At 51.9% G+C, this 20764-nt stretch overlaps 8 protein-coding genes across 8 annotated transcripts; 4 read left to right on the forward strand and 4 right to left on the reverse strand.

Annotated features, from left to right (window-relative positions):
- Positions 1-319: 319 nt before the first annotated feature.
- ALTATR162_LOCUS9451 (uncharacterized protein) lies at positions 320-1930 on the forward strand (the record flags this gene model as incomplete). Its single annotated transcript, XM_043317085.1, has 1 exon — positions 320-1930. One exon carries the CDS (start codon positions 320-322, stop codon positions 1928-1930), a length of 1611 nt encoding a protein of 536 aa, XP_043173020.1.
- Positions 1931-2705: 775 nt separating this feature from the next.
- Positions 2706-3893, reverse strand: ALTATR162_LOCUS9452 (uncharacterized protein; the record flags this gene model as incomplete). Its single annotated transcript, XM_043317086.1, has 1 exon — positions 2706-3893. One exon carries the CDS (start codon positions 3891-3893, stop codon positions 2706-2708), a length of 1188 nt encoding a protein of 395 aa, XP_043173021.1.
- Positions 3894-5979: 2086 nt separating this feature from the next.
- On the reverse strand, positions 5980-9265 carry ALTATR162_LOCUS9453 (uncharacterized protein; the record flags this gene model as incomplete). The annotated part of the gene is made up of 3 exons (XM_043317087.1): positions 5980-8759; positions 8807-8962; positions 9100-9265. The coding sequence occupies 3 exons, from the start codon at positions 9263-9265 to the stop codon at positions 5980-5982; spliced, it is 3102 nt and encodes a 1033-aa protein (XP_043173022.1).
- Positions 9266-10364: 1099 nt separating this feature from the next.
- ALTATR162_LOCUS9454 (uncharacterized protein) lies at positions 10365-10734 on the forward strand (the record flags this gene model as incomplete). Its single annotated transcript, XM_043317088.1, has 3 exons — positions 10365-10372; positions 10420-10489; positions 10540-10734. The coding sequence occupies 3 exons, from the start codon at positions 10365-10367 to the stop codon at positions 10732-10734; spliced, it is 273 nt and encodes a 90-aa protein (XP_043173023.1).
- Positions 10735-12237: 1503 nt separating this feature from the next.
- Positions 12238-13023, forward strand: ALTATR162_LOCUS9455 (uncharacterized protein; the record flags this gene model as incomplete). The annotated part of the gene is made up of 2 exons (XM_043317089.1): positions 12238-12327; positions 12379-13023. The coding sequence occupies 2 exons, from the start codon at positions 12238-12240 to the stop codon at positions 13021-13023; spliced, it is 735 nt and encodes a 244-aa protein (XP_043173024.1).
- Positions 13024-13260: 237 nt separating this feature from the next.
- ALTATR162_LOCUS9456 (uncharacterized protein) lies at positions 13261-15375 on the reverse strand (the record flags this gene model as incomplete). The annotated part of the gene is made up of 9 exons (XM_043317090.1): positions 13261-13421; positions 13476-13575; positions 13631-13762; positions 13811-14068; positions 14130-14255; positions 14311-14540; positions 14593-14845; positions 14903-15118; positions 15172-15375. 9 exons carry the CDS (start codon positions 15373-15375, stop codon positions 13261-13263), a joined length of 1680 nt encoding a protein of 559 aa, XP_043173025.1.
- A 940-nt stretch (positions 15376-16315) lies between these two features.
- ALTATR162_LOCUS9457 (uncharacterized protein) lies at positions 16316-17725 on the forward strand (the record flags this gene model as incomplete). The annotated part of the gene is made up of 1 exon (XM_043317091.1): positions 16316-17725. One exon carries the CDS (start codon positions 16316-16318, stop codon positions 17723-17725), a length of 1410 nt encoding a protein of 469 aa, XP_043173026.1.
- An 878-nt stretch (positions 17726-18603) lies between these two features.
- On the reverse strand, positions 18604-20460 carry ALTATR162_LOCUS9458 (uncharacterized protein; the record flags this gene model as incomplete). The annotated part of the gene is made up of 1 exon (XM_043317092.1): positions 18604-20460. The coding sequence occupies one exon, from the start codon at positions 20458-20460 to the stop codon at positions 18604-18606; it is 1857 nt and encodes a 618-aa protein (XP_043173027.1).
- Between the last annotated feature and the right edge of the window lie 304 nt (positions 20461-20764).

Genomic DNA, 20764 nt, shown 5'->3' on the forward strand with positions numbered 1-20764 from the left:
TTGATGAATGACTTGGCTTACCTCAGTAAGATGAGGTTGGTAGTGCAGAAGCAGGGACGCGTGCCAAGACGGATAAGCGAGACGATCCCGGTGAGACGTACAGTGGCGTGCAGGCTTCGGGACAGCCTAGTCACGTATCTTCTCCATTGCGCGTGCGACGCCTTCCGTATTGGCTGACCGGCCTGCTGCCTTCCTTCGACGTCCTTCTCTTGACTGCCGGCCTATACACTCCTTCGCCTGCACCGGCCTGCGCCTTTCACCGTCTTTTTCTGCATACACCTTGCTTTCATCAACAAACTTTAACTAGCGCTGTGCCGTCATGTTCGTTCCGGGGAAACCCAAGATCAAAACGAGAACCGTCCTCGTGAAGAAAGCACCCGCCCCCACAGCGAACCCCTCACCATCACCGCACACAAGACCAGGCAACGGCACACGCAGCTATAGCGCATCAGGGCCGCCATCGAACCGATACCAGTCCACCCCTCGTTCACAAACAGCCGCACGGGAACCTGCGCGCAAGTCGGTATCCGTGTCGCGTGTCGACACTCGCAAGCGTAAAGGCACCGATACACCGCAATGGGCGAGCAGCGATGAGTCGAGTGATGATGAGGATAGTGATCGACTGGGCGTCAAGCGACGGAAGACACGGCCAGCGAGTACCAGCACTGAGCCTATGAGTCTGAACCGCGCACTCGAGCCGGACTTGAAGAGACGTATACGGATACAAGAACCAGATGCAAAGGCGAAATCGAACGGAAGTGTGAACGGGACATCGAATGGGACTGAAAACGGCGCCTCAGATGGCACATCGGATATGATGAAGATGGCGCAGGAAAACGCCGCCTTTAGAAAGAAGAAAGCTGTGTCGGGGAAGAGCACTTTAAAACACGGGTTCGAGATGACAAAAGATGATGGAGCGAAGGCCTACAAGTCCGCCTTCCCCGGTAGCGAAAAGAAGTTCGCCATCGAACTCCAATACCCAAGCCTATCACGACCCGAGAAATTCGAAGCTGTAGCCCGGAAAGAAGTAGACGAGGAATATAGTCCACTAGACGACATCTATTTCAGCATAGAAGAAATCATCCAGCACTACCTCCCACCCGATCTCGCCGCCGAGCTCTCGTCCGACGCCCTCGGCACCGTTCGTCTCCTCAAGCGCGCCGTAACAAAAGACGACCCAGAACTCTTCAAGCAAGAACTCGCCAAGTTTAACAAGCTGATCAAAGACCAATATGCCAACGGCACAATACCCCGGATTCTTGACGACATGCACGCCATTCCCCTCAGCCTCGTCAAACGCATCACAGCACAATCTTACAACCGCATCGTCTCCCCACACGCACACCGCCTACGCAAAGTCGAAGGAAAAGAAACCACCTACGGCGAACTCCTCACGCCTTTTGTTCACAAAATCTTCGCACAAACGGGGTTAAACAGTACGCATACGTTCGTCGACCTAGGTTCCGGCGTCGGCAACGTCGTCCTACAATCCGCGCTCCAAACGGGCGCCGAATCCTGGGGCATTGAAAAGATGAAACTGGCAGCCTCGCTCGGCTCGGAACAAGCCGCCGAGCTCAAAGCACGCAGCAAACTCTGGAACATTACCCTCGGCCGCATCGAGCTTATCGAAGGAGATTTCCTCGAAAGTCCGGAGATTGATGAAGTTTTGCGCAGGGCCGATGTTGTGCTGGTTAACAACAAGGTCTTTGGGGAGACGCTGAACAATTTGCTGCTGCAGAAGTTTTTGGACCTCAAACAGGGTTGTAAAGTTGTTAGTCTGGAGAGCTTTGGTGGCGGTGCGAAACAGGGGGTTAGGAATGAACAGAGCATTGCGGGATTGTTTGATGAGGAGAGGTTTGAGAGCGGGACTAATAGTGTTAGTTGGGCGGGGGAGAGTGTCGAATATTTCATTGCGGAGAAGGCGAGGTGAGGATCTTGGGGTACGTGTGTGGTTGATTTCGGATCTTTCTTTTTCCTTGGGAGATATATGTTGGAACGGTGGGGTTCAAGGGTTTGTATTATATGGGAAAGAGCCGGTGGTGCAACATGGGTCCTTGAAAAAGATTTCCTTGGATTACAACAAACTAAGTTGGACATGTAGCTTGGAAACGAGCGAGCGAGCGGGCAAGCAAACGGGCAAAGGCGGAACTAGTCAACACTTGAGCATAGCACACTTGGCGTTTGATTTAACATCAATACCCTTCTTATCTCCTTATGTAGCTATATCGAAATCAAAGCAAAATCAAAACGAATACCGAGTCAATCATGTGGATATTATCACTCCCGTTCCATGTGTCTACGTGGTGAACAGTTCATTTCATGTGTTTGGATTGTATCCAGGGTTCCACGCTCATCACATTAGTTCATCTATGCCAATCTTGTATACTCAGGAATTAATTGTTGTATTATATATATACCGAAAGATAGTAAAGAGCAATGATTCGCTCCATATATGTATGCCAGATTGCCCAGTCTCCATCATACCACCAACACCATCCATGCCATTTCCCGGAACCGTATTATCATAAGGAGTGTGTATCGGGTATCAATCAACCAATCTCAAAAGAAAAGGAGCGACATCGCTAGTGTACAAAAAAGATAGTAGTCGTTTAAAACGAAATGCAAAAGTCGTGTTCTCGTTACATATATACTCTTTTCGTCTCCCCATGTTTCATTTCTTCTCCATCCAGACATGCACATCTCCTCTAGAACAGGAAAGCCAAAGCCCCTACACCGGCTACAAAGCCTACAGCACCATTCTTAACAGCAGCACCACTCTGCACAGTCGGACTCTCGGTCGTGTCCCCACCATTACTACCACCAGTAGCAGTCGCCTGAATGGGATCCACAAAAGTATAACTCGTCATGGTACTTGGGCGGCCCTCGGAATCCGTCGTGGTAATCAACTTGATGGAACTCACAAGTCCGCCACCAGGTGTATATGTAGTCAAGAACGTGCTACCTGCCTCATCCGTCTCAGTTTGGACCTCACCGGCGGTAGGCGCGTAGTTTGCTGCTGATGTGGTGACGGTTGTGCGGCCGGCGGAATCGGTGGTTGTGCGGATGACGGCCGGGCGGTTCTGCGTCTCTGTTCGGACGACCGTGGAGCCGCCGGCGACGTTTGTCAAAGTGCGGGTTACGGGGACCGAGGCGGTTACTTCGGAGAGAACTTGGGTTGTGCGGACGATGGTTGTGCCGTCTTGGGTTTCGGTGGCTTCGACGGTGATGATGGCGGGACGTTGCTGCGTGGTGGTGGTTTGGGTTGCAGTTTGGACAATGGTTGTGCCGTCTTGGGTTATGGTTTGTTGTTGGGTGTTTGTTATGGTTGCGGGAGGGGAGTTTACTGTTGTTGCGTCGCTGGTCTGTTGGGTTTGTTCGGTTTGCTGTGTTTGTTGCGTTTGCGAGGGTTGCTGAGTCTGCTGCTGTGTCTGGGTTTGCACCTGTGTGACTGTGCTTCCCTGTTGCGTCTGAACCTGCGTAACTGTCGTCTCGACTGGCGGTGGTGCCTCGCTCGTCTGTGGAGGCGCTTGCTCACTTGTCTGAGGAGGTGTGGACTCAATGACTGTGGTTGTGCCGTTGCCCGAAGGCGCCTGTCTCTTCTTCAAGTCGTTGACAGCGTCAACGATGAGCTTCGTAGCGAGCGCTGGGTCTTCGCTGTGGATATGTTCGACGCCCCGGTGATGCGACTCAAACACGCCATTCTTGAAGTCCTTCAGTCCGCTCAATGCGGCTTGTAGAGATTCCTCTGGCAGCGCGTTCAACAAGTCCTGGAACGCTTCCTGTGCACTTGCGTAGATGGTCTTGGGGTGGTCGGCTTGTTTGTTCGGCGAGGCAGCAACGGCAGTGCTGAACAATGGCAGGGCCAGAACGGCCAACTGACAGAAAGAACGCATCTTGATGGAAAGCGGCGAGCGGAAGGAAACGAAGGTAGATGTTCAACGAAGGGAAACAGAAACTGCGTCAATCGTGTTAGCAGGTCGTCATGCTATAATCAACGCCTTGAATTGTGTACAAGAAAAGGAAACCTGTCCCAGACAGGCAAGCTGGAACTCTTAAAGCGAATGGGGTGGGGTGACTGGGAAACGTCGCGGACTTGAGAGGGCAGGCTTACACAAAATCTGTCGCTTCCGAGTGGCTGGATTCGTAGCTGTCAGGTCAGACGCCACAGCCCGATAATCGATAACCGCCTTTTGATATTTCCAATTCTCGGCCTCTACAGAAGACAAATTTCTTTTTGCCGGCGAAAAAAAGAACGAGCGAGTGTAATCGTACGTTGTCGTTCGGTGAATGATCAGCGAGTGTAAATCCGGAGGAGATCAGTGAAACATGTGGAGTAAGTAAAGTCAGCAGGGCGTTGGAAGACGAGGAGAAACGGAAGATCAGTCCTTAAGGCAGAAGGCGATACGGGTACTGTACGAGGGCGACACCAAACTAGCTTTAGTTAAAGCGCTGCTGATACATGGGCACTAACTTGTCTTGCTAGACAGAAACACGAGCTTTGGACCCGCTATAGTGTCATGGACCCCCATCGTCACTTTCGCCTCTTAAGCACGCCTAACAGAGCCAAGCATCATGATCCCGACCTTTCCGTCGCAGATCATGCGTAGGGCCACCGGAGGGAACTCAGCGACGAACGACGACTATTCTTCCAGAATCCAATCGATCGTCACGCATACCAAACATCAAACCGTTGTCACACCGAGCAATTCTTCATACCAGACGACTTTGCTCTGTACACCAACGAAACAGACGCACAACACGTTCAAGGCTTTGCCTCGGTCACGAAACTGTTTTACGAAAGCGAACCAAGCGGCCATTCAGGAAAAAGTTGGCACGTAAACCTCGGGATCGGTATATGCGAAGAAGACCCCCCTGCAAACGCGGAAACGGTAGCAGAAAAGGCGCTCCTCGCTTGTGCGCCAGCCAGAACGTCATGAATGGGACCGAGCGAACCCAGTTACCGATAATAGCGCTTCCCTCCCCCTCCCCCCGTCGGACGCCGCAGTGCTCTGTTCGCATGTTGAAACCGTGCTGAGACTTTTGACGTCTTGTTATATACCCTCGTCTCCGCGGACTATTATAGCCAATCGTCATCGCAATCTTATATCTTGCTTTCGGTTTGTGCTACCTTCACCGCAATGCCCCTCCCCTCCTCGTATTCAAACAGTGTCGTGTTCAGAGACAAAGCAAAAAAAAAAACGTGGTTCTCGCTCTTACTCTCGTATCTATCAGCACGTATCAATTCCCCGCTCCGGTCTAGAGAAGATCTGCCCAATCACACGCGCTTGTCTCCGATTAAAAATAGCCCACGTTACGGGGTTTTGCGGCCGAGACGCATCCAAGTGGTGGATATGCGACGAGTCTCGATCGGATTGTCAGCATGGTAGTCAGCCCCTCGTGTGTTAAAGTCCCATCACGCTAACGGGCTACTTCGCCACAACGCTATGCGATTGTTGCTAGTTGTTGAGGATCGGAATGCGGCAGAGACGGCAGCACGGCGTCAGAGCGGTGCAAACGCCGTTGGTACTCAATATTGTAGTGTTTTTCTCCACAGTGCTCTGGTAGCAATAAATTTGTGGGTGCTGTGCTCTTGACTATGACGTATAACGCTATTTGCAGAGACTTGGTTAAAAACGTCAATTGCTTTTTATTTGTATAATTCCGTACAGATGATATTCTCATCATGGTATAGGTACATGGTATCATGAAGAATGAGAATGAATTATCATTACGATGACCCCGACGCTATGCATCATCACAACGCCCTGACAATGCTCGCTAGCACGCTCATCACCTCATTGCAAAACCGCTGTATGCAAAACTACCATGCCACATACTCTTGTTCGGACTGAAAATGCTCAATACAAGAGGTGCGACCGCCTTGTTTATAGTGATTAGCCCCGATCCCGAACGCCTTTCCGCATCCATCTCTTCTCACTCATACTTAACACATTGCATAGGACAGTGTCCAACCAGGTACTACGGAGCTGGCTGGCCCCCGGGTACAAGTGGTGCCGTCGACGGCTCATCCCCCGTTTGCGCATTTGCATCAGATGCCATCTCTCGATTCACCGTCTCGGGAGTAACAGTAACAGTCGAGCCAGAACTCGCATGCATCGGCCCCGAGGGCGTTGACACCGTCTGAACAGCTTCCGATGTAGACGTTGAGCTCTCAGGCTGTGTGACTGCTGCCTCAGCCTCGACCTGTTCACTACCTTCGGCATTCTGAGCCATCGCTGGTGCTACAGGAAACGACTGTGCCGGAGGCATAGTAGTAACTGGTGACTTGGGGTTCCGGTCTGGTGACCGCGCAACTGATCGCGGTTCCGTTAGTGCAGCAGGAAGATCAGTTCGCAACGCCATAGCAGGACTCATTCTAGGTTTCGGGCTTGCTGCTGCTACGGGTACATTCGGTGGGGTCGGACTCGACCCCGTAGGCGTAACGTCGCTCGATTTATCCGCTTTAGGTTGAGTTTCCTCTGATGAGTGTGGCATTTCTGGTGTCCGCCCACGAGCAATGACGGATTCCGGCGACGCCATAATGTTCTGGGGAAGAGGTAGATGGCTCGAGCTGCCTGGCGGACTCTTGGCTCGCTCTCTCCTATCCACGCGCTCCTTGTGATCCTGTCTCCGTTTGTGGAACCAGTCGAAGGCACCCTTCTTATCGGACTTATCATGGTCAGGAGGACTGCTGCCGAACAGTATTGAATCCGAGCTTTGGTTCGTGTCGTACTGCATGCTTCTTCGCCCTCCACCCCCTGCCGTCCATCCAGAACTACTGGTAAACGAGCTCATGCTCTTGTCGGCGCCGGGTACTGAACCGTGCAGATCCGTCGTGCTTGTCGTCGGGGTTGCCTTGCTCTCTCCACGCCTGTGGCCTTTCCAGAAGCTGCGTTTCTCCTCTTTTGGCTGGTCGTCCAGCTGCTCAGTCTCCGAGTATTCTGTTGCCGTGCTGTGGGATCTGAAGCTAGCAGAAGGCGACATGCTGGGCTTGAGCGTGTTGCCAGAGGCTCGACTAGAGCCTGTATCTGGCAGAGCCTCCGTGGAACCACTCCTCTGTGATTGACCATGCGCGAAGGGAAGTGAGGGTGGCTGCAGTGGTGAAGGAGGTCCTTGAGAGAACTGACCACCAAATCCTGAATCGCTGCCACCAAGAGAGTGCGTGGAGCTGTGCGTACTCTGGCTAATACTATTGGGCATTCTCTTCTTCTGAAGCTTGTTAGGCTTCCGTCCGTCTTTCGATTCCTTTGACTCGTTGGGAGGGGATGCGGCAACCTTAGCTAGGATTTGGGTAAAGGTACGAACAGCGGGCGTTAGTTCAACAGATGGTCCCGAGTCAACGGGTGCCTCCATGAACTCCGAGCGCTCGCGTGTTGGCGTATGATGAGGACTATGAATAGGGCTACGCTGAGGACTGCGTGGACCTGGCGTAGTTGCTCTTGGGGGCAGCAGGTTCTGTGCCGTTGTCTGTGTCGGGACATTTGGAGTGGTAGGCTGGCTTGGCGGGATGACGCCTGGAGACGGGAGAGGAAACCCACCCGGCATATTGTGAGTAGCAGGCGTAACTGCGGGTCTATGTTGCAAAGGTTCTGTCGGTTGCATGGCTGTTCCCTGCGGGGAAAAGGGTTGGTACGGGGTCGGCAACTCTATCTTGTTCGGTGGCATGGTCTGCGCTCGTTGTGGCGGTGGTACTTCAGGATCGACAGACTGTGTGGCTGGAGCCGCAGGTACTAAAGACTGCGGGCGTTCCCGCGGTACTTCCGTTGGTTGCGACTGTTGCTCAGGCTCCGGCATCTCCGCAGCCACACTGCTGCTCTCTGGAATATCCGCAGGCATCGGCGATGAGAGCGGGCTCTTTGTTTCTTCTGGACCGGCTTGCTTTGCGGCAGGGAAGCGAGGGCTCCCAAGCGCTGGGGAGCGTTTTGAAGGCAACGTGTTGCTGCGATGTACTCCAGATGTCGTGGGAGTGACAAACGCAGGTGTAATCGGACTGGGCACAGCGCCAGTGCGTCGTGAATGTTTCGAAGATGTGGATACGTTCCTACGGACACCACCGTACTGCCTAAGACTCTCCGCGCCAGCGCTTGAAGCGGTCGACGCAGACCGTCCAATACCAGAGCTGTTGCGAGGAGTAGTGGGCGTCCTTGCTTGCGGGGTAGAAGGCCCGCTTTCAATATGCTTGACAGTGCCTTCATCGACCGCTGTACCCTCCATACCAATCAAGAAGTGGTCCTGGTTATCAATGAGAAAGATGAGTACATCCTGGCTCAGACGGTAATCTACAGGAGACATGTCGTGCTGCGGATGCGAGAGAAGTCCGGGCTGAAAGATGGCAGCCAGATTTGAGGTTGTCATCTTGTTAACATCGGCCTTGGCTGCGAAGACGGCAAGCAGGTCCAGGATATATAGCAGCAGTTGTCGATTCAAGGACGGTAAAGCCTTGATTTGGGATTGATATACACGCACAGCCGCGTCGGGGTCGAAACCTCCGACAGAGGGCTGCTGTCCTTCGCTGGGGCCTACAGCCTCAGCTTGGTGGCCTTTAAGAGGATCCCGGAATGGATCATAGTGCTGCAGCGGTATTATAGGCTCCGGGAGGTTGTTGAAGTAGCGTCGCAGAATATTGGCGGCGTCGTGTACAGTATAGCCAGACCAATCCAGACCTTTTCCATAGCGGGGTGGAGTGTCAAAGGCAGTCCTGAGCTCTTTGATGCGCTTCTCGGAGCCTGCTAACCGGAAGATGCCTTCTACGTCGGTTGCTATGCGCTGTTAGCGGCAGATGGGAGACAGAGTCGGCTTCACTGACCCTTTTCCTTCAAGAAGACACCGCATTTGGCGACCACGATTGGAACGTAACCGTAGATGTAACTCTCGCCGTGCTCGTTGAACAGCGATATGGCGACGTTCGCATAGGGTATGCTTTGTATGAGGGGCACACCAAAGATGCCAGGGAGGGCGGGTTCTAGGTGCGACCACAGCAGTCAGTGAAAGCTCGCGACAGGAGGCTAGGAGGCTGCAGGCGCGTGGGTGAGGCTCAGCCTTCTCACGCGCTGCGACCAAGTAAGTTGGACATGTGAAATGGGTGGAGTAATGGGGTACCTTTGTCATCGTCCTTTTTCGCGGGGCGCTTGCTGAACTGCCTCCACCACGAGGTCAAATCTCGACGCGACGAAGCAGGTTCTGGCGTTCCTACGGGAGCGGGCTGGGGGTCGCCATTGCGCACGCGCGGAGTTTGGGGATTGGTCTGCGTGCCTGCGGGAGCCATGGCAGGCTTGTGAGCTGAAGAGCGTCGCAGCTCCTCAGACGAGAATATGGCGGACAGTGGGCGGTCTTGGTCTCGCGGAGAGAGGTGTTGTCCAGGTACAGGTGGGCCCGAAGTGGGCAGGCGGCAGCTGTCTGGGGGCCGCTATGTGACGTCGGAGGGTAGCGAGCGTGCACGAGATGTCAGCGGGGCCTTTTCTCGTATTCCCGTGGCGGTGATGGAGAAGGTAGCTGTATGAGCCTAGGGCGAGAGCAGAGCAGAGCAGGGTGAGGGCAGAGACGCGACGGGCGGTTAGGGGTACAGATGCAGCTTGTCGTCGGCGGGTTCAAGGCCGTCGGGTCAAGGCCTGGACGGGCGCAATATCTTCAGCGCGCCTGAGACTGCGGCTCGAAGCGACTTGAGCATGCAAGATCGCCTTCTGGTATCGGCAATGATCGCAGGCAGGCGAGGTAATCAAGTGGCAGCCCGCTGCTCGACTGACGAAGAGCAGCAGCTTAGCGGCTGGTGATGTGTGGCTGCGGGCCAATTGTCACTATCCAAGGAAGACGGCACAGCGTCGCCTGACTGAAAGACACAAACAGCGAGGCGTGAATGCAGAAAAACGGTAAAATACAGCGGCGATCAATGCGGATAGCGGGATGCAGCTGGTATTAAGAGGGGCGTGTTATTGTATTATTCTTCACTTATCGCTGAAGTTGGTTCCAATAATAACGACCGTCTTGGCGGGGGAAAGGTACAGGTGTTGGTACATGCGATGCGAGGGAAGAGACGATAATGGTGCGACGACATGCTAGCCTTCAGTAAAAGAAGACGTCGAGATGATGCTAAAAATGGCCCTGGCACGTCTCCCAAGTGTTCCAATGCTCCAAGTATTGAACCGTTCAATGCCGCTGCCATGAACACCTGAGGGCTTGTTTCCCGTCGTTTGGTGACTTGAAGGAGCGTGAACGGGCCGCCCAGTGGCTTAGCTCGCATCTACATTTTTGGGCAAAGGCTCGTCAGCACAGCATCCAGACAACCACCCGACGTCATACCAAATTTCCGACTCGAGCCATTCAGTAGATAATAACTGCACACACGACTAATTATACCATAAGCAACCATGGACTCGTATGCAATTTCCCCCAATTGATATCCGCCAGACTAACCGCGTGCAGACTTACGGCATCGGAACAGCGCGAGCTGCAGTCGCGCATGGAGAAGAAGCAGATGAAGGAGTTTATGAACGTACGGCAATCATATTCTGGGCAACAAGGCAATGACACTAACCCTTGTAGATGTACTCGAACCTCGTCCAGCAATGCTTCGACCACTGCGTCAACGGCTTTGAAAGCAAGTCCCTCACCTCGCGCGAAGAGAGCTGTGTTATGCGTTGCGTCGACAAGCACATGAAGGGCTCTCAACGACTAGGCGACCGCTTCCAAGAACAGAACGCTGCCATGGCACAACAAGGCGGAATGGGCGGAAGGTAGAATCTTTGCGGTATGAGCGTCGGGCGGAAGATGAAATCTTTGCGACGAGCGACAACCATCAGCCACGAGCTGGTAGCAGGCTCAATCGCGATGGCGACGGTACGCTATGTTATTCAGCACGAACTGTACTATAGAAACGAACTCTGGAATTTGGACTGGAGCGGACTATGATCCATATGCCTTTGGTATACTTGGTCCACGCAAGCTATACCCTTGCTATGAGATCAACTAGCAATTCAGCTGCCGCTATCACCTGTCCCATTTCAATGTCTTGCCGGGAACGGAATGTACGGTGAATCTGTTTGCAGACAGCTAGCTGTTTTAACGCTGCTTCAACGTTGCATTGGGTCGCAGGTGACAGGCTAAACGCGCCCGAGTACCACTGGTCGATGTTCACAGCCTCGAACGTCATCATGCCAGTGCCACGAAGCACAGCTTCGGCCCTTCTAGTACACACTGCTGTGGCGCACCATTTCGAGTGCAATCTGCCTATCTTGAAGAAACCTAGAAGCGGCCAATCAAGCGCGCACAGATTTGCAGAGACATCCAGGCTGTACTGTGCGCGGTCGATGCAATCTCCACCAAGATCGCCTTTAGCGGTGGCTGTGCTGCATTTCCCAAGCCCTTGGCTCCCAGCCTATGACGCAGCTGCGACAGCTTCACCGACCCTGTTCTTGCCCTGAATCACGCGTTCAGCCTCCCACACACCTCCTATATAACTCACTCATAGCGAGTACTTTTTAGCTACACCACAACAAGAACCTCGACGAAGAAAAACCATCCGTCAACTTCCAAACCTAAATTACCACTCCTATCCACCAACAAACAATAAGCAATCATGGGTCTTCTGTGGACTAAACACTGGGGAGGCCGCCATGCCGGTAAGTAGCCCACCTTTGGAGCCGTCTGTTCCGGACACTGGCAAGCATTTGCTGACAGGATGCTAGGCGGCGGTGTTGTCGCTGACCGTCATGGTGTTCGACGCGCGCCCTTCCGCATCTCTTGCGGACGCTTCAGCTGCTTCCGCTAAGCAGTCGCCAACCTCTCGACGACATTCACGACTGTGAGCTATGCCAATGTTCCCTTATCGCAATCATCTCTAATTTGTTCAGCTCTATCTTCCATACTTTGATGATTTTCCTGCGACGGCGTTGGTGCGATTGAATGTGCATGTCGGCGCATAGTTCAGCGAGAAGTTAGGCGATACCATGAGCATGCATCTGCGACGCAGTGTCATGCATCTACTATACCCTCGATAGCCTAATACAACATGTCTGTTTATCACACCAGATTTCATGAATACATCGTGTTGTTGTGTACACGGTAAACAAGACAATCTGGAACATGACGTCACGCCTCGCATCCTTGTCGCAGCTCCACATCCCAACTCCATCACGCGCCACAATGTTAAACTTCAAGGGCGGGGCAACCCGCGTTAATACATAGCAACAAGCAAAGCCAATGGGCGAATACCGACACGGTCTCAACCCACGATACAGCAAAATGCGGTCTATCCTAATCATCAACCCAAACTCCACGGAGCAAATGACAAACGGCCTAAAGCCGCTCGTCGATGCCCTGCAATTCAAAGACGTCAATCAACACCACATGCACTTACCATACCCACCCAGCAACTAACCACAGCTAGAGAAACAACAGACCGCGCACGAATACTTCACCGCCCCCTCGGGCCCCAAAAGCATCAACAACGAAGACGACGCCGCGGATTCTGTCCAGCACTGCCTGCCCGCCTTGCGAAAAGACCTCCTCGACCGCCACGACGCCTTCCTCGTCGCATGCTACAGCCAGCACCCACTTGTGCCCCTCCTCAAACAGGAAGCCGCTGTGAAGAACACACGGAAACCTGTCACCGGAATCTTCGAAGCCAGCGTCGCCGCATCGCTCCAGGCTATCCACCCAGACGAGAAATTCGGTATAGTAAGCACGGGTAAAGTCTGGGAGTCCATCTTGACAGATGCTACCACAGCGTTTTTGGGTACGGGGACGGAAGCTAATAAGAGGTTTGCCGGCGTGGAGACTACGGGGCTTAATGCGACGGATTTGCATGATGCGCCTGCCGAGGAGGTGAGGAAGAGGATGAAGGATGCTGTCAAGAGATTGTTGAAGAAAGGGGGCGTGGGTGCGGTTTGTTTGGGATGTGCGGGTATGGCGGGAATGGATGAGATGGTTAGGGAGGCTTGTGTGGAGGAGTTAGGGGAGAGCGAGGGGGGAAGGGTGAGGATTGTTGATGGGGTTATGGCGGGGTTGCGTGGTTGGAGGGGCTGTTAGGGCGGGTTTTTAGGGGTTAGGTAGTACCAGGATAGCGATTGTCTGCGAAGAGACTTGGTTATAATGGGTTGTAGCAAATACTTTCGGTAAAGGGATATATTGTTTGTATCTTGTTGACTGAGAAATATAGACAAGTCCGCAAACATTTCGGAGGTAGGTTTTGAGTGAGTATAATCAGGAGATACTAGTTGAATGATGTTCGGATCTCAGAAATCCACCACGAACTATAGAAGTTACTCAAGCGGACTCAGCAGCATCCCCGACCTTGTTCTTGTTGTTCTCGTTGTTGTCTGATTTCCTACCAATAGATGCGAGAAATTTCTGTCTCCGTTTTTTCGGTTGGGTGATGAAGAGTGCAATGAGTAAAGCTACTACGATGACCACGATGGTGATGGGCGCTGCAACAGCTGGTCAGTGTTGACTCCCGAGCCATAGTCTCTGAGATTACATACTTGCGACGCGCCATAGGTCCCAAGTGGAAGGATTGTTTTCGTCTCCAGTGAGCTCTTTGACGTTCTGGCCATAATATGATGTAAAGAATGATAGTGGCAGCTATTTATTGAGGTCAGACGTACGTCGTATGTGTGAGTGTCACGACTGGACTCACAAAGATCACGGTGATGATTGTGAACAGCATCACAGCGCGGCCTTGCGTAGTCGCTACCTGTGCTTCTTTTGCGCTTGATATAGCTTCCGCGAGACTTGCTACACTAGACTTGATGTTCAGCAGGTTAAGCAACTATACGTGTCAGTCTGGAGCATCACGATCGAGTTTTCATACACCTACCATCGTGTGAGTGTACTCCGCGTCGTCAATGATGCTGGCGATCTCTGAAATTACATGCGTGAGTTTCTGAGGTCCTTTAAGGACATGTTGGAAGTTGCATTTGTTGCCGAAGCGACAAAAGCCTTTTTGGAAGTGTTTGCATAACTGCGAGTCTTTCTGGAATCCAGATCGCGTTAGTGATTCTAAAGCCGGTGATTCTAAAGCCGTGTAGGAAGACTTTATAACATCTTCTTGAATGCGCAAAAGATGTTGGATCATCTACAGAGTGCCGTTACGTAATCAGTTAAGGTCTTCCGTTGATCTCAGTTGAAGCACATACCCTCAGTTCTTCGATGATATCAACGATCTCGAGAACAAGCTTCAGATCTTCAGTGATCCCCTCATCGGATCCGCCGTTGGTATAGCCCTGCTGGAACTTCTGGATGTAATTTATCTGAGAGGCTGCCTGTGAACCGATCAGTCTACATTGTCTTGCATAAAGTAGGTCCAGCTGTGTTCACCTTTTTGCTAGTAACCCATCTGTAGATCTCCACGATGTCTAGAGAACTCCTGTTGACATGACTGAACATGTAACTCGTCGATTCCTCGACTAGCAGCGAATACATATCCGAAACGCTTTCGAAAGGATTTGGATCATCATACAATTTGATCCTGATGTTCTGGTAGAGATCTTTAACACCGGAAGGGCATCCATTATTAGTTCCGCTAGGGAAGCTTGTTATTATGGTCTCTGAGCCGACAGTTAGCAATCGAGATCATAGCCAGTGGGACAAATAACAGACTGTCGTCGATGACCCAGCACCAAAATTGATCTACCATGATTATGGCACTGTCGTTGGCAGCCGAGGATCTGCCGCCCTGCTCCAAGGCTGCTCCACTCCACTTCGAAATTGTTTGATCCTTATCTCGGGCGCTTGTGCTATCCAAAGCTGGATAGTAGAACTGGTCTAGGGTTCTTCTTGGGTATGACGGCCTCTCGCTGACATGAGAATACGACTGATAATCACCGTACTTCATCAAGCTCATGTAAGGAAGCTGTTGCTTGCCATTAGCGGTTTGTTTGCTATCTTCTACCAATCGCCTGAAGCTTACATAGACTGTCAGAGGAGGAAGCCAAGTTGGTTCTGCTGTAGAGGCTCCATAAGGATAGGTGCCCTGCGTGCAGGAGGGCTCTAGATGACGCGCGTGTTCAGGCCAGGTAGACTCCGCAGGCGAACCAGCCTCAGATACCCGCGAGAAAACTGGACGCACCTTCCAGTCTGTGATCTTTGCGTGCATCCTGGGTTGTCCGCATATCTCGAAACATGACTAGAAGCATGTCAATGTCGTTATGCTAGAGCTAGACTAGTTGATACACTTACATTTACCCAATCCAGATTGTTTACTGGAACATGTATCCATTGAATTCCCTTTCCTATAGTAGGGAGAGTGTCAGATATGCCGATGGTTTGTGCTTTTACCTCATCTCCGCTAACAAATCCTGCCTTCAGGGTATGGACGAAGGCCGAGAACTCATCTTTGGCTGCCTCAATCTTGTACGATAGGCTATGGTCTAACGGATCCATCGCTATCGATATATATCATATGATAGCAGCGAGATGCGGGAACATTCATCATCGACCACGGTGTGAGTGGCATAGGGCACTGTTATACCTGGCGAGCTGAGGTCGAGGCCATGTAGAGACGCGGCTCGGAAGGTACCTTGGCTTAGCATGCCTTAGCTGACAATGCCAATAGCCGATGAGGTAGGCATCATAGTCCTCTAATGTGCGATCTTGCTGAAGTAGCACGTGCAGCTGAATTGAGCGGCTGAGCCTGACGGTGAAACAGGGAAGATCTGCACACAGCACAGTGCGTGGCGCTCGAAAAAAACAAAGCTGTGGGCTGAAAACACCTCATTCCGTTCGTCAGTGTACCAGATATGTTTCTATACACGTCGAGGTGCGTTTTTGCCATGCTTTGGGTGTCCTCTGCATGCAGGTGGATATTGCAGAGTAGCGAGGGTCTGTGCGCACATACGTCTTTGCTTACCCAGGTAGTCAGCTTGACCCGAGCAGCGACTATTGCGATACACTGCTTTTCGTATCTTAGAAGACCTTCTATGATTTTGCGTTCTGCTGCGTTTACCTGCTTTGCCTGTGCCTCGCATCTCTCTTTACCCTCATAAAAGCGTGTACTTATTCCACTGCTACGTACCTCTTTACATCACAATCCTGCTTTATAGGCATGCGATATACGAAGCATATACATACCACAGGTAGAAATTTGTAGGAAGATGTGTTACAAGGTGTCCCCTAAGGTTCGCGAAGCAGTGCAGCCGTTGCTTATCATAGGCGGGATGACGTACGTAGAGATCCATAACTTCGGACCCTCGATCATTCCACCGATATAACACCAACTGTATCCCCCACGCTTTACCAAATCCTATCCGACCACATGGCTTCAAGTTTACTAGAAATACTGTATTAGTTGTCACCAATATTCGCCAGTAATTCACTCACCTCCATGCAGTCGCTGCCAAACGAGCTCCTAGCTCAAATCGCTGCGCACCTCGCAGATCAACCTCCATCAATCATCAAATTCAATCACGAGCCAACCGCCAATCTCGCTTACTCAAACACTGCACCACTCAAAGCCCTATCGCAAGTATCATGGCGCTGGAGAAAAGTCGTACTTCCCATCCTCTTCCGCTTCACGCGCATACCCTTAGACAAGGAACCTCAATGGGTCCCCATGGACGCACGCCTCGTCGACAGCATGCAAGGCCAGCTATCCAAACTGAGTAACCACGAATTCATGCTCTACACAAAACTGCGCAGCAAGTTTAAAAGCACCTCTGGATTTGCTTTCGAGCCAGAGATGGACGATGTACTCATCCAGTTATGTCGGATACAGGAGGGCGATGAGTTTCTGAAGACGACACCACGGATTGTATGGCTTCCGCATATTTCAAAGTGGTTTGAGCAGTTCGTAAGATTTGTGGAGGGGAACAAGTTGCAGAGGCACGTCAAGAGTGTGGTGTTGCATACGGACAAGGAATACGACTTACGTCATGTATCCACCGCTGAAGGACCGTTGTCGCGCTCCGTCTCGGAAATCTGGAGCCAGATATTTGGGTGTTTGGAGCCGGAGCGTGTTGTTGTTGCTGCGCCGCCGAAGACCATGGCTGCGTTGCTGGATTCGGCCGTGGGTACCAACGATATTTGGGCTTTCGAAATGAAGATACACTACATTGAGCTTTTACAAACCGAAACACCTGTCGGGGAAACCGAACATGGAAGTAGAGCAGCCGAATCTTCTCTCATCCACCGACGACCCTGGTACCATATCGGCTACAACGAAGGTTCCTCCATAACCGCATACAGTACCTATGAATTCCATCTCAAAGTAGCGCCCCGGATCCCAGAATTCATCTTCAATCGTCTTGGCTCGAGACCAGAGTCATGTCGCAACTTGAAATCATTTAGTTTCATAGCTGTCTTCCCCCTCTCCTCTGCTGTACATGACATTGTGCGCGCCTTTCATAGAGTCCCCTCCATCAAGAAAGTCACATTCCGGCTTGCGCCCGGTCCTGAGAACGACCTTCTTAGTAATGGGAGTAAGAGGAGGAAAGCGCAATCGAGTGATTTCTGGTCTGAGTGGCGGTCGGCGTATAAGGTGCTTGCAAATGCTGAAGAGTTCTCTAATAGGATTAAGGATGGGGAGAAGCAGGAGGGATGGGCGACTGTGGAGGAGATTGTGAGTGAGGATTGTTATTCGAAACAGTTGGCTGTGGAGGTTACTGAGGTTGTGGAACATTACATGAAGCAGGGAAGGTGGAAGTGGAGAGAGGACGGGGTGGGTAGGTGGGTCAGAGACGATATACCGGAGGGGAAGACGATATTGGAGGATGCAGCATCACAGTATGGCAGCTGAAGTCTCGCGTTGACGAAATCGAAGTTGACTTGGAACGATATGAGCTTTAACAATACTGTACTTTGAACGTTCGTGTGACCTTCATATGTCTACGCATATCTCATTGAACTGCGAATCCTGCTTCACGTGTTTAAGACGTGTGTTTGCTTGACACTACTGATACATCACTACTCTGAGCCACAAAAATGTTCCTTGTATTCTTTCTTTCTACGAGCCAAATTTCTTACCTCCCACACCTCCCACGCCCTGTATCCTCTATCCCCATTTTTATCAACACTCACGTACGAGAACATGATCGAACTTATACTAGCAACAGCATTTATAACAACACTGCTTCTTCTCCTTATGCAACAAAAACAACAACAACAACGACGACGACGAATAGTGAGACCTGGTTTCATGCTGAATCGCCACCGCCGTAGACGCATAAGCATCCTACACGAAGAACGCGAACAAGAAAGCCAGAACGAAGCAAGTGGAGAAAATGAGGATGACCGTGCGATCAGACCACATAGACTAGCTATCCTTCCTCTTCCTACTCAAAGGCCTGGGTCTTCTGACAGGTTCACTCGGAGTCGGCTTGTTTTTGAATCAAAGAATTTGCCTCTCGACAGGCTGCCCGATCTTCGGAGCACCGATATGGAGGAGAAGGAGGGCTTGCAATAAGAGAAAAGCGAGTAAATTCCATTCTATCCTGGGTATATCGTTGCTGTACGTTGCTGTAGTAAAAATACCGAGATCGCTATCCTCCGTTGTCGTATCATGTACCATATATCATGTGCCATTAGATTCACTTTTTACCGTTTAGCGAACCTTCCAAATACCACGCCGGACCTGTCAGCAAAATGCAAAAATAACGGTCAACCTATGTCTCAACATCACATCACATCACACAGAGTCTCCTGCCACCCAATCGTCCACCTCACGCTCCCCATGATAATGACAAGCAGCCCCAACCCCGCGCCCACACTCACGCCCGAATAGATATACGCGGCCCTCCGTTTCAGCGTATCAATCTCAACAATCCACGTCGACACCGTAGTCAAACACCCACAAAACCCATCCATGATCCCCTGAAGCACCGCACACGCAACCACACTCGCTCCCACACGTCCGGTACTACTCAACGGCACATGTTGCAAATCATACGCCATACCCAACACGGCCGTCCCAAAGATATTGACAGTGAATGTCCCCAGCGGGAAAGAAGGAGCAATGGGATTAAGCAGCAAGGAGATGTAATACCGGAGCAAACAACCCGCGGGCGCGAAGACGATGGCGAAGAGGGCTTGAGAGCGCCAGGAAGTATGCGGTGGCAGACACACCATGATGATGGCGCCGAACCATACGCCCCAACCCAGCACCACGAAAACCGGGTCCAGGAACCGTCGTGTGAAGCGGAAGGGGATGGTGGGTGTTATGCGGTCTAACGCCAGCGCGAGGTGAGCGCCAATGTGCAGCGCGCAGTAACATGTTGAGATTGTTATTATGATGGTGGCTAGGATGGCCATTACGGAGTATCCACCATTCCGCGCGACTGTGCTGGTGGGAGATGGCACAGGTACGTTTGCGGGATAAGGATGGTTTATCGGGCTTTTCAAGTCGTTTGACAACGATAGGAAGATGTCGCGTATGAAACTTGAGAAACTGGTAAAGGAGCCGCAGAAGCCTGTTGCGAGGCCAATGTACATGGGTATTGTCTTTTTGACTTTTCCATGTCGGGATTTGTCACGGGAGTGGTCGGCGGGATAATCAGGGGGCTCTGGTAGCTTTCCACCACTACCGTCACCGCGGTGCTGACCCCATTCCGCGGCGAAAAGACGCCGGTCTTCGGACAGGAAGCCCATGATGAAAGTTCCTGCGACGTTGGCCCATAGTTCAGAAAAGATGACTGGCGCGCCGGGGTAAAAGGTAAGGGCTTGTAGACCCAGACGAGCTAGCGTGCCCCATATAGCGAAGAAGATTAGGTAGGAGACAGTATAGAGTTCTGTAGCTAATCTTGATGCTTTTTGGGCACCGGGGGTGCGCTTGGAGCGCAGGTAGTACTCTGCGTGTGGGTCATAGTTGTGGTTATGGTTGTGATTATCGTCTTCTTGAACAGGCGACATGCTGGGCAAGGCGGTAATGTCTACTTGAGACCCTGATGCAGCACCGGGCGCTACTCGTCCCAACGGAAAAGACGGTCTTCTCGATCGTTGCTGCTGCCGCGTTTGAGAAGCCGGTCTACTACCATTCTCAGCCTGTGAATGTCTGCTATGTCCTCGCGTCCTGGGTGTCCGCAAGGGTTGTGGAAGATTGGGCGACTGGGCGTTTTCGTTGTAGAGATGCAGCCAGGATTCTGGTGCGAGGAGGTCTTCGCCAGATTTCACTTGGCCGGCTCGTGAGGAAAGGGTGCTGAGTGAGTTGTGCTTTCCGGAATGTCGGTCCCGTCGCTTCACACTGCTGTACGATCGATCGCGTTGGCGCGAGGTATACGGAACGTTGGGGGCAGGCGAAGCTGTCGAGGTAGGGGAAGAGGGTACTGGTTCGCTATCCGCTCGTTCCGAGTAGACTCGTTCCAGGTCGAGGTTGAAGTCGTGCAGGCGGCGCAGGTCGCTGCGTGTTCGGGATCGTGGTCGTGGGCGATGCGACGACTCTTCTGAGAGGGTGGAAGAGCGCAGTGACGAGCGCTGATTGTTGAAATGTGACTCGCGCTTCGTGGGGATATCTTCTTCGTCAAATGCAGAGCTGGCCATAGCTGCCTTCCCGTGTGCATGCAGATTGGACGTGCAATGACGTTCGGTACCGAGTTTGACACTTTGTATGTATAAGCCCGAAGTCTTCAGCTCGACGCCGCGTGCAACTTGAAGTAATGCGCCATGCTCATTTCTATGATGATGATGGGAAGGACGTGGCAATCCCCCAGAATAGGACTCTACACGTATATCAGCCCTCTTGCCTCCCCTTCCTCCCTCCTGCGCCAAATAAGAAAAGGTCAAATCTCAAGTAACCTTTGCTTATGCAAACCACAGGACGAATGGTAGACGATCTCATTTTCTC

The sequence above is a fragment of the Alternaria atra genome (assembly GCF_907166805.1).
Source record: "Alternaria atra isolate CS162 genome assembly, contig: 30, whole genome shotgun sequence".
NCBI classification, from domain to species: Eukaryota; Fungi; Ascomycota; class Dothideomycetes; order Pleosporales; family Pleosporaceae; genus Alternaria; species Alternaria atra.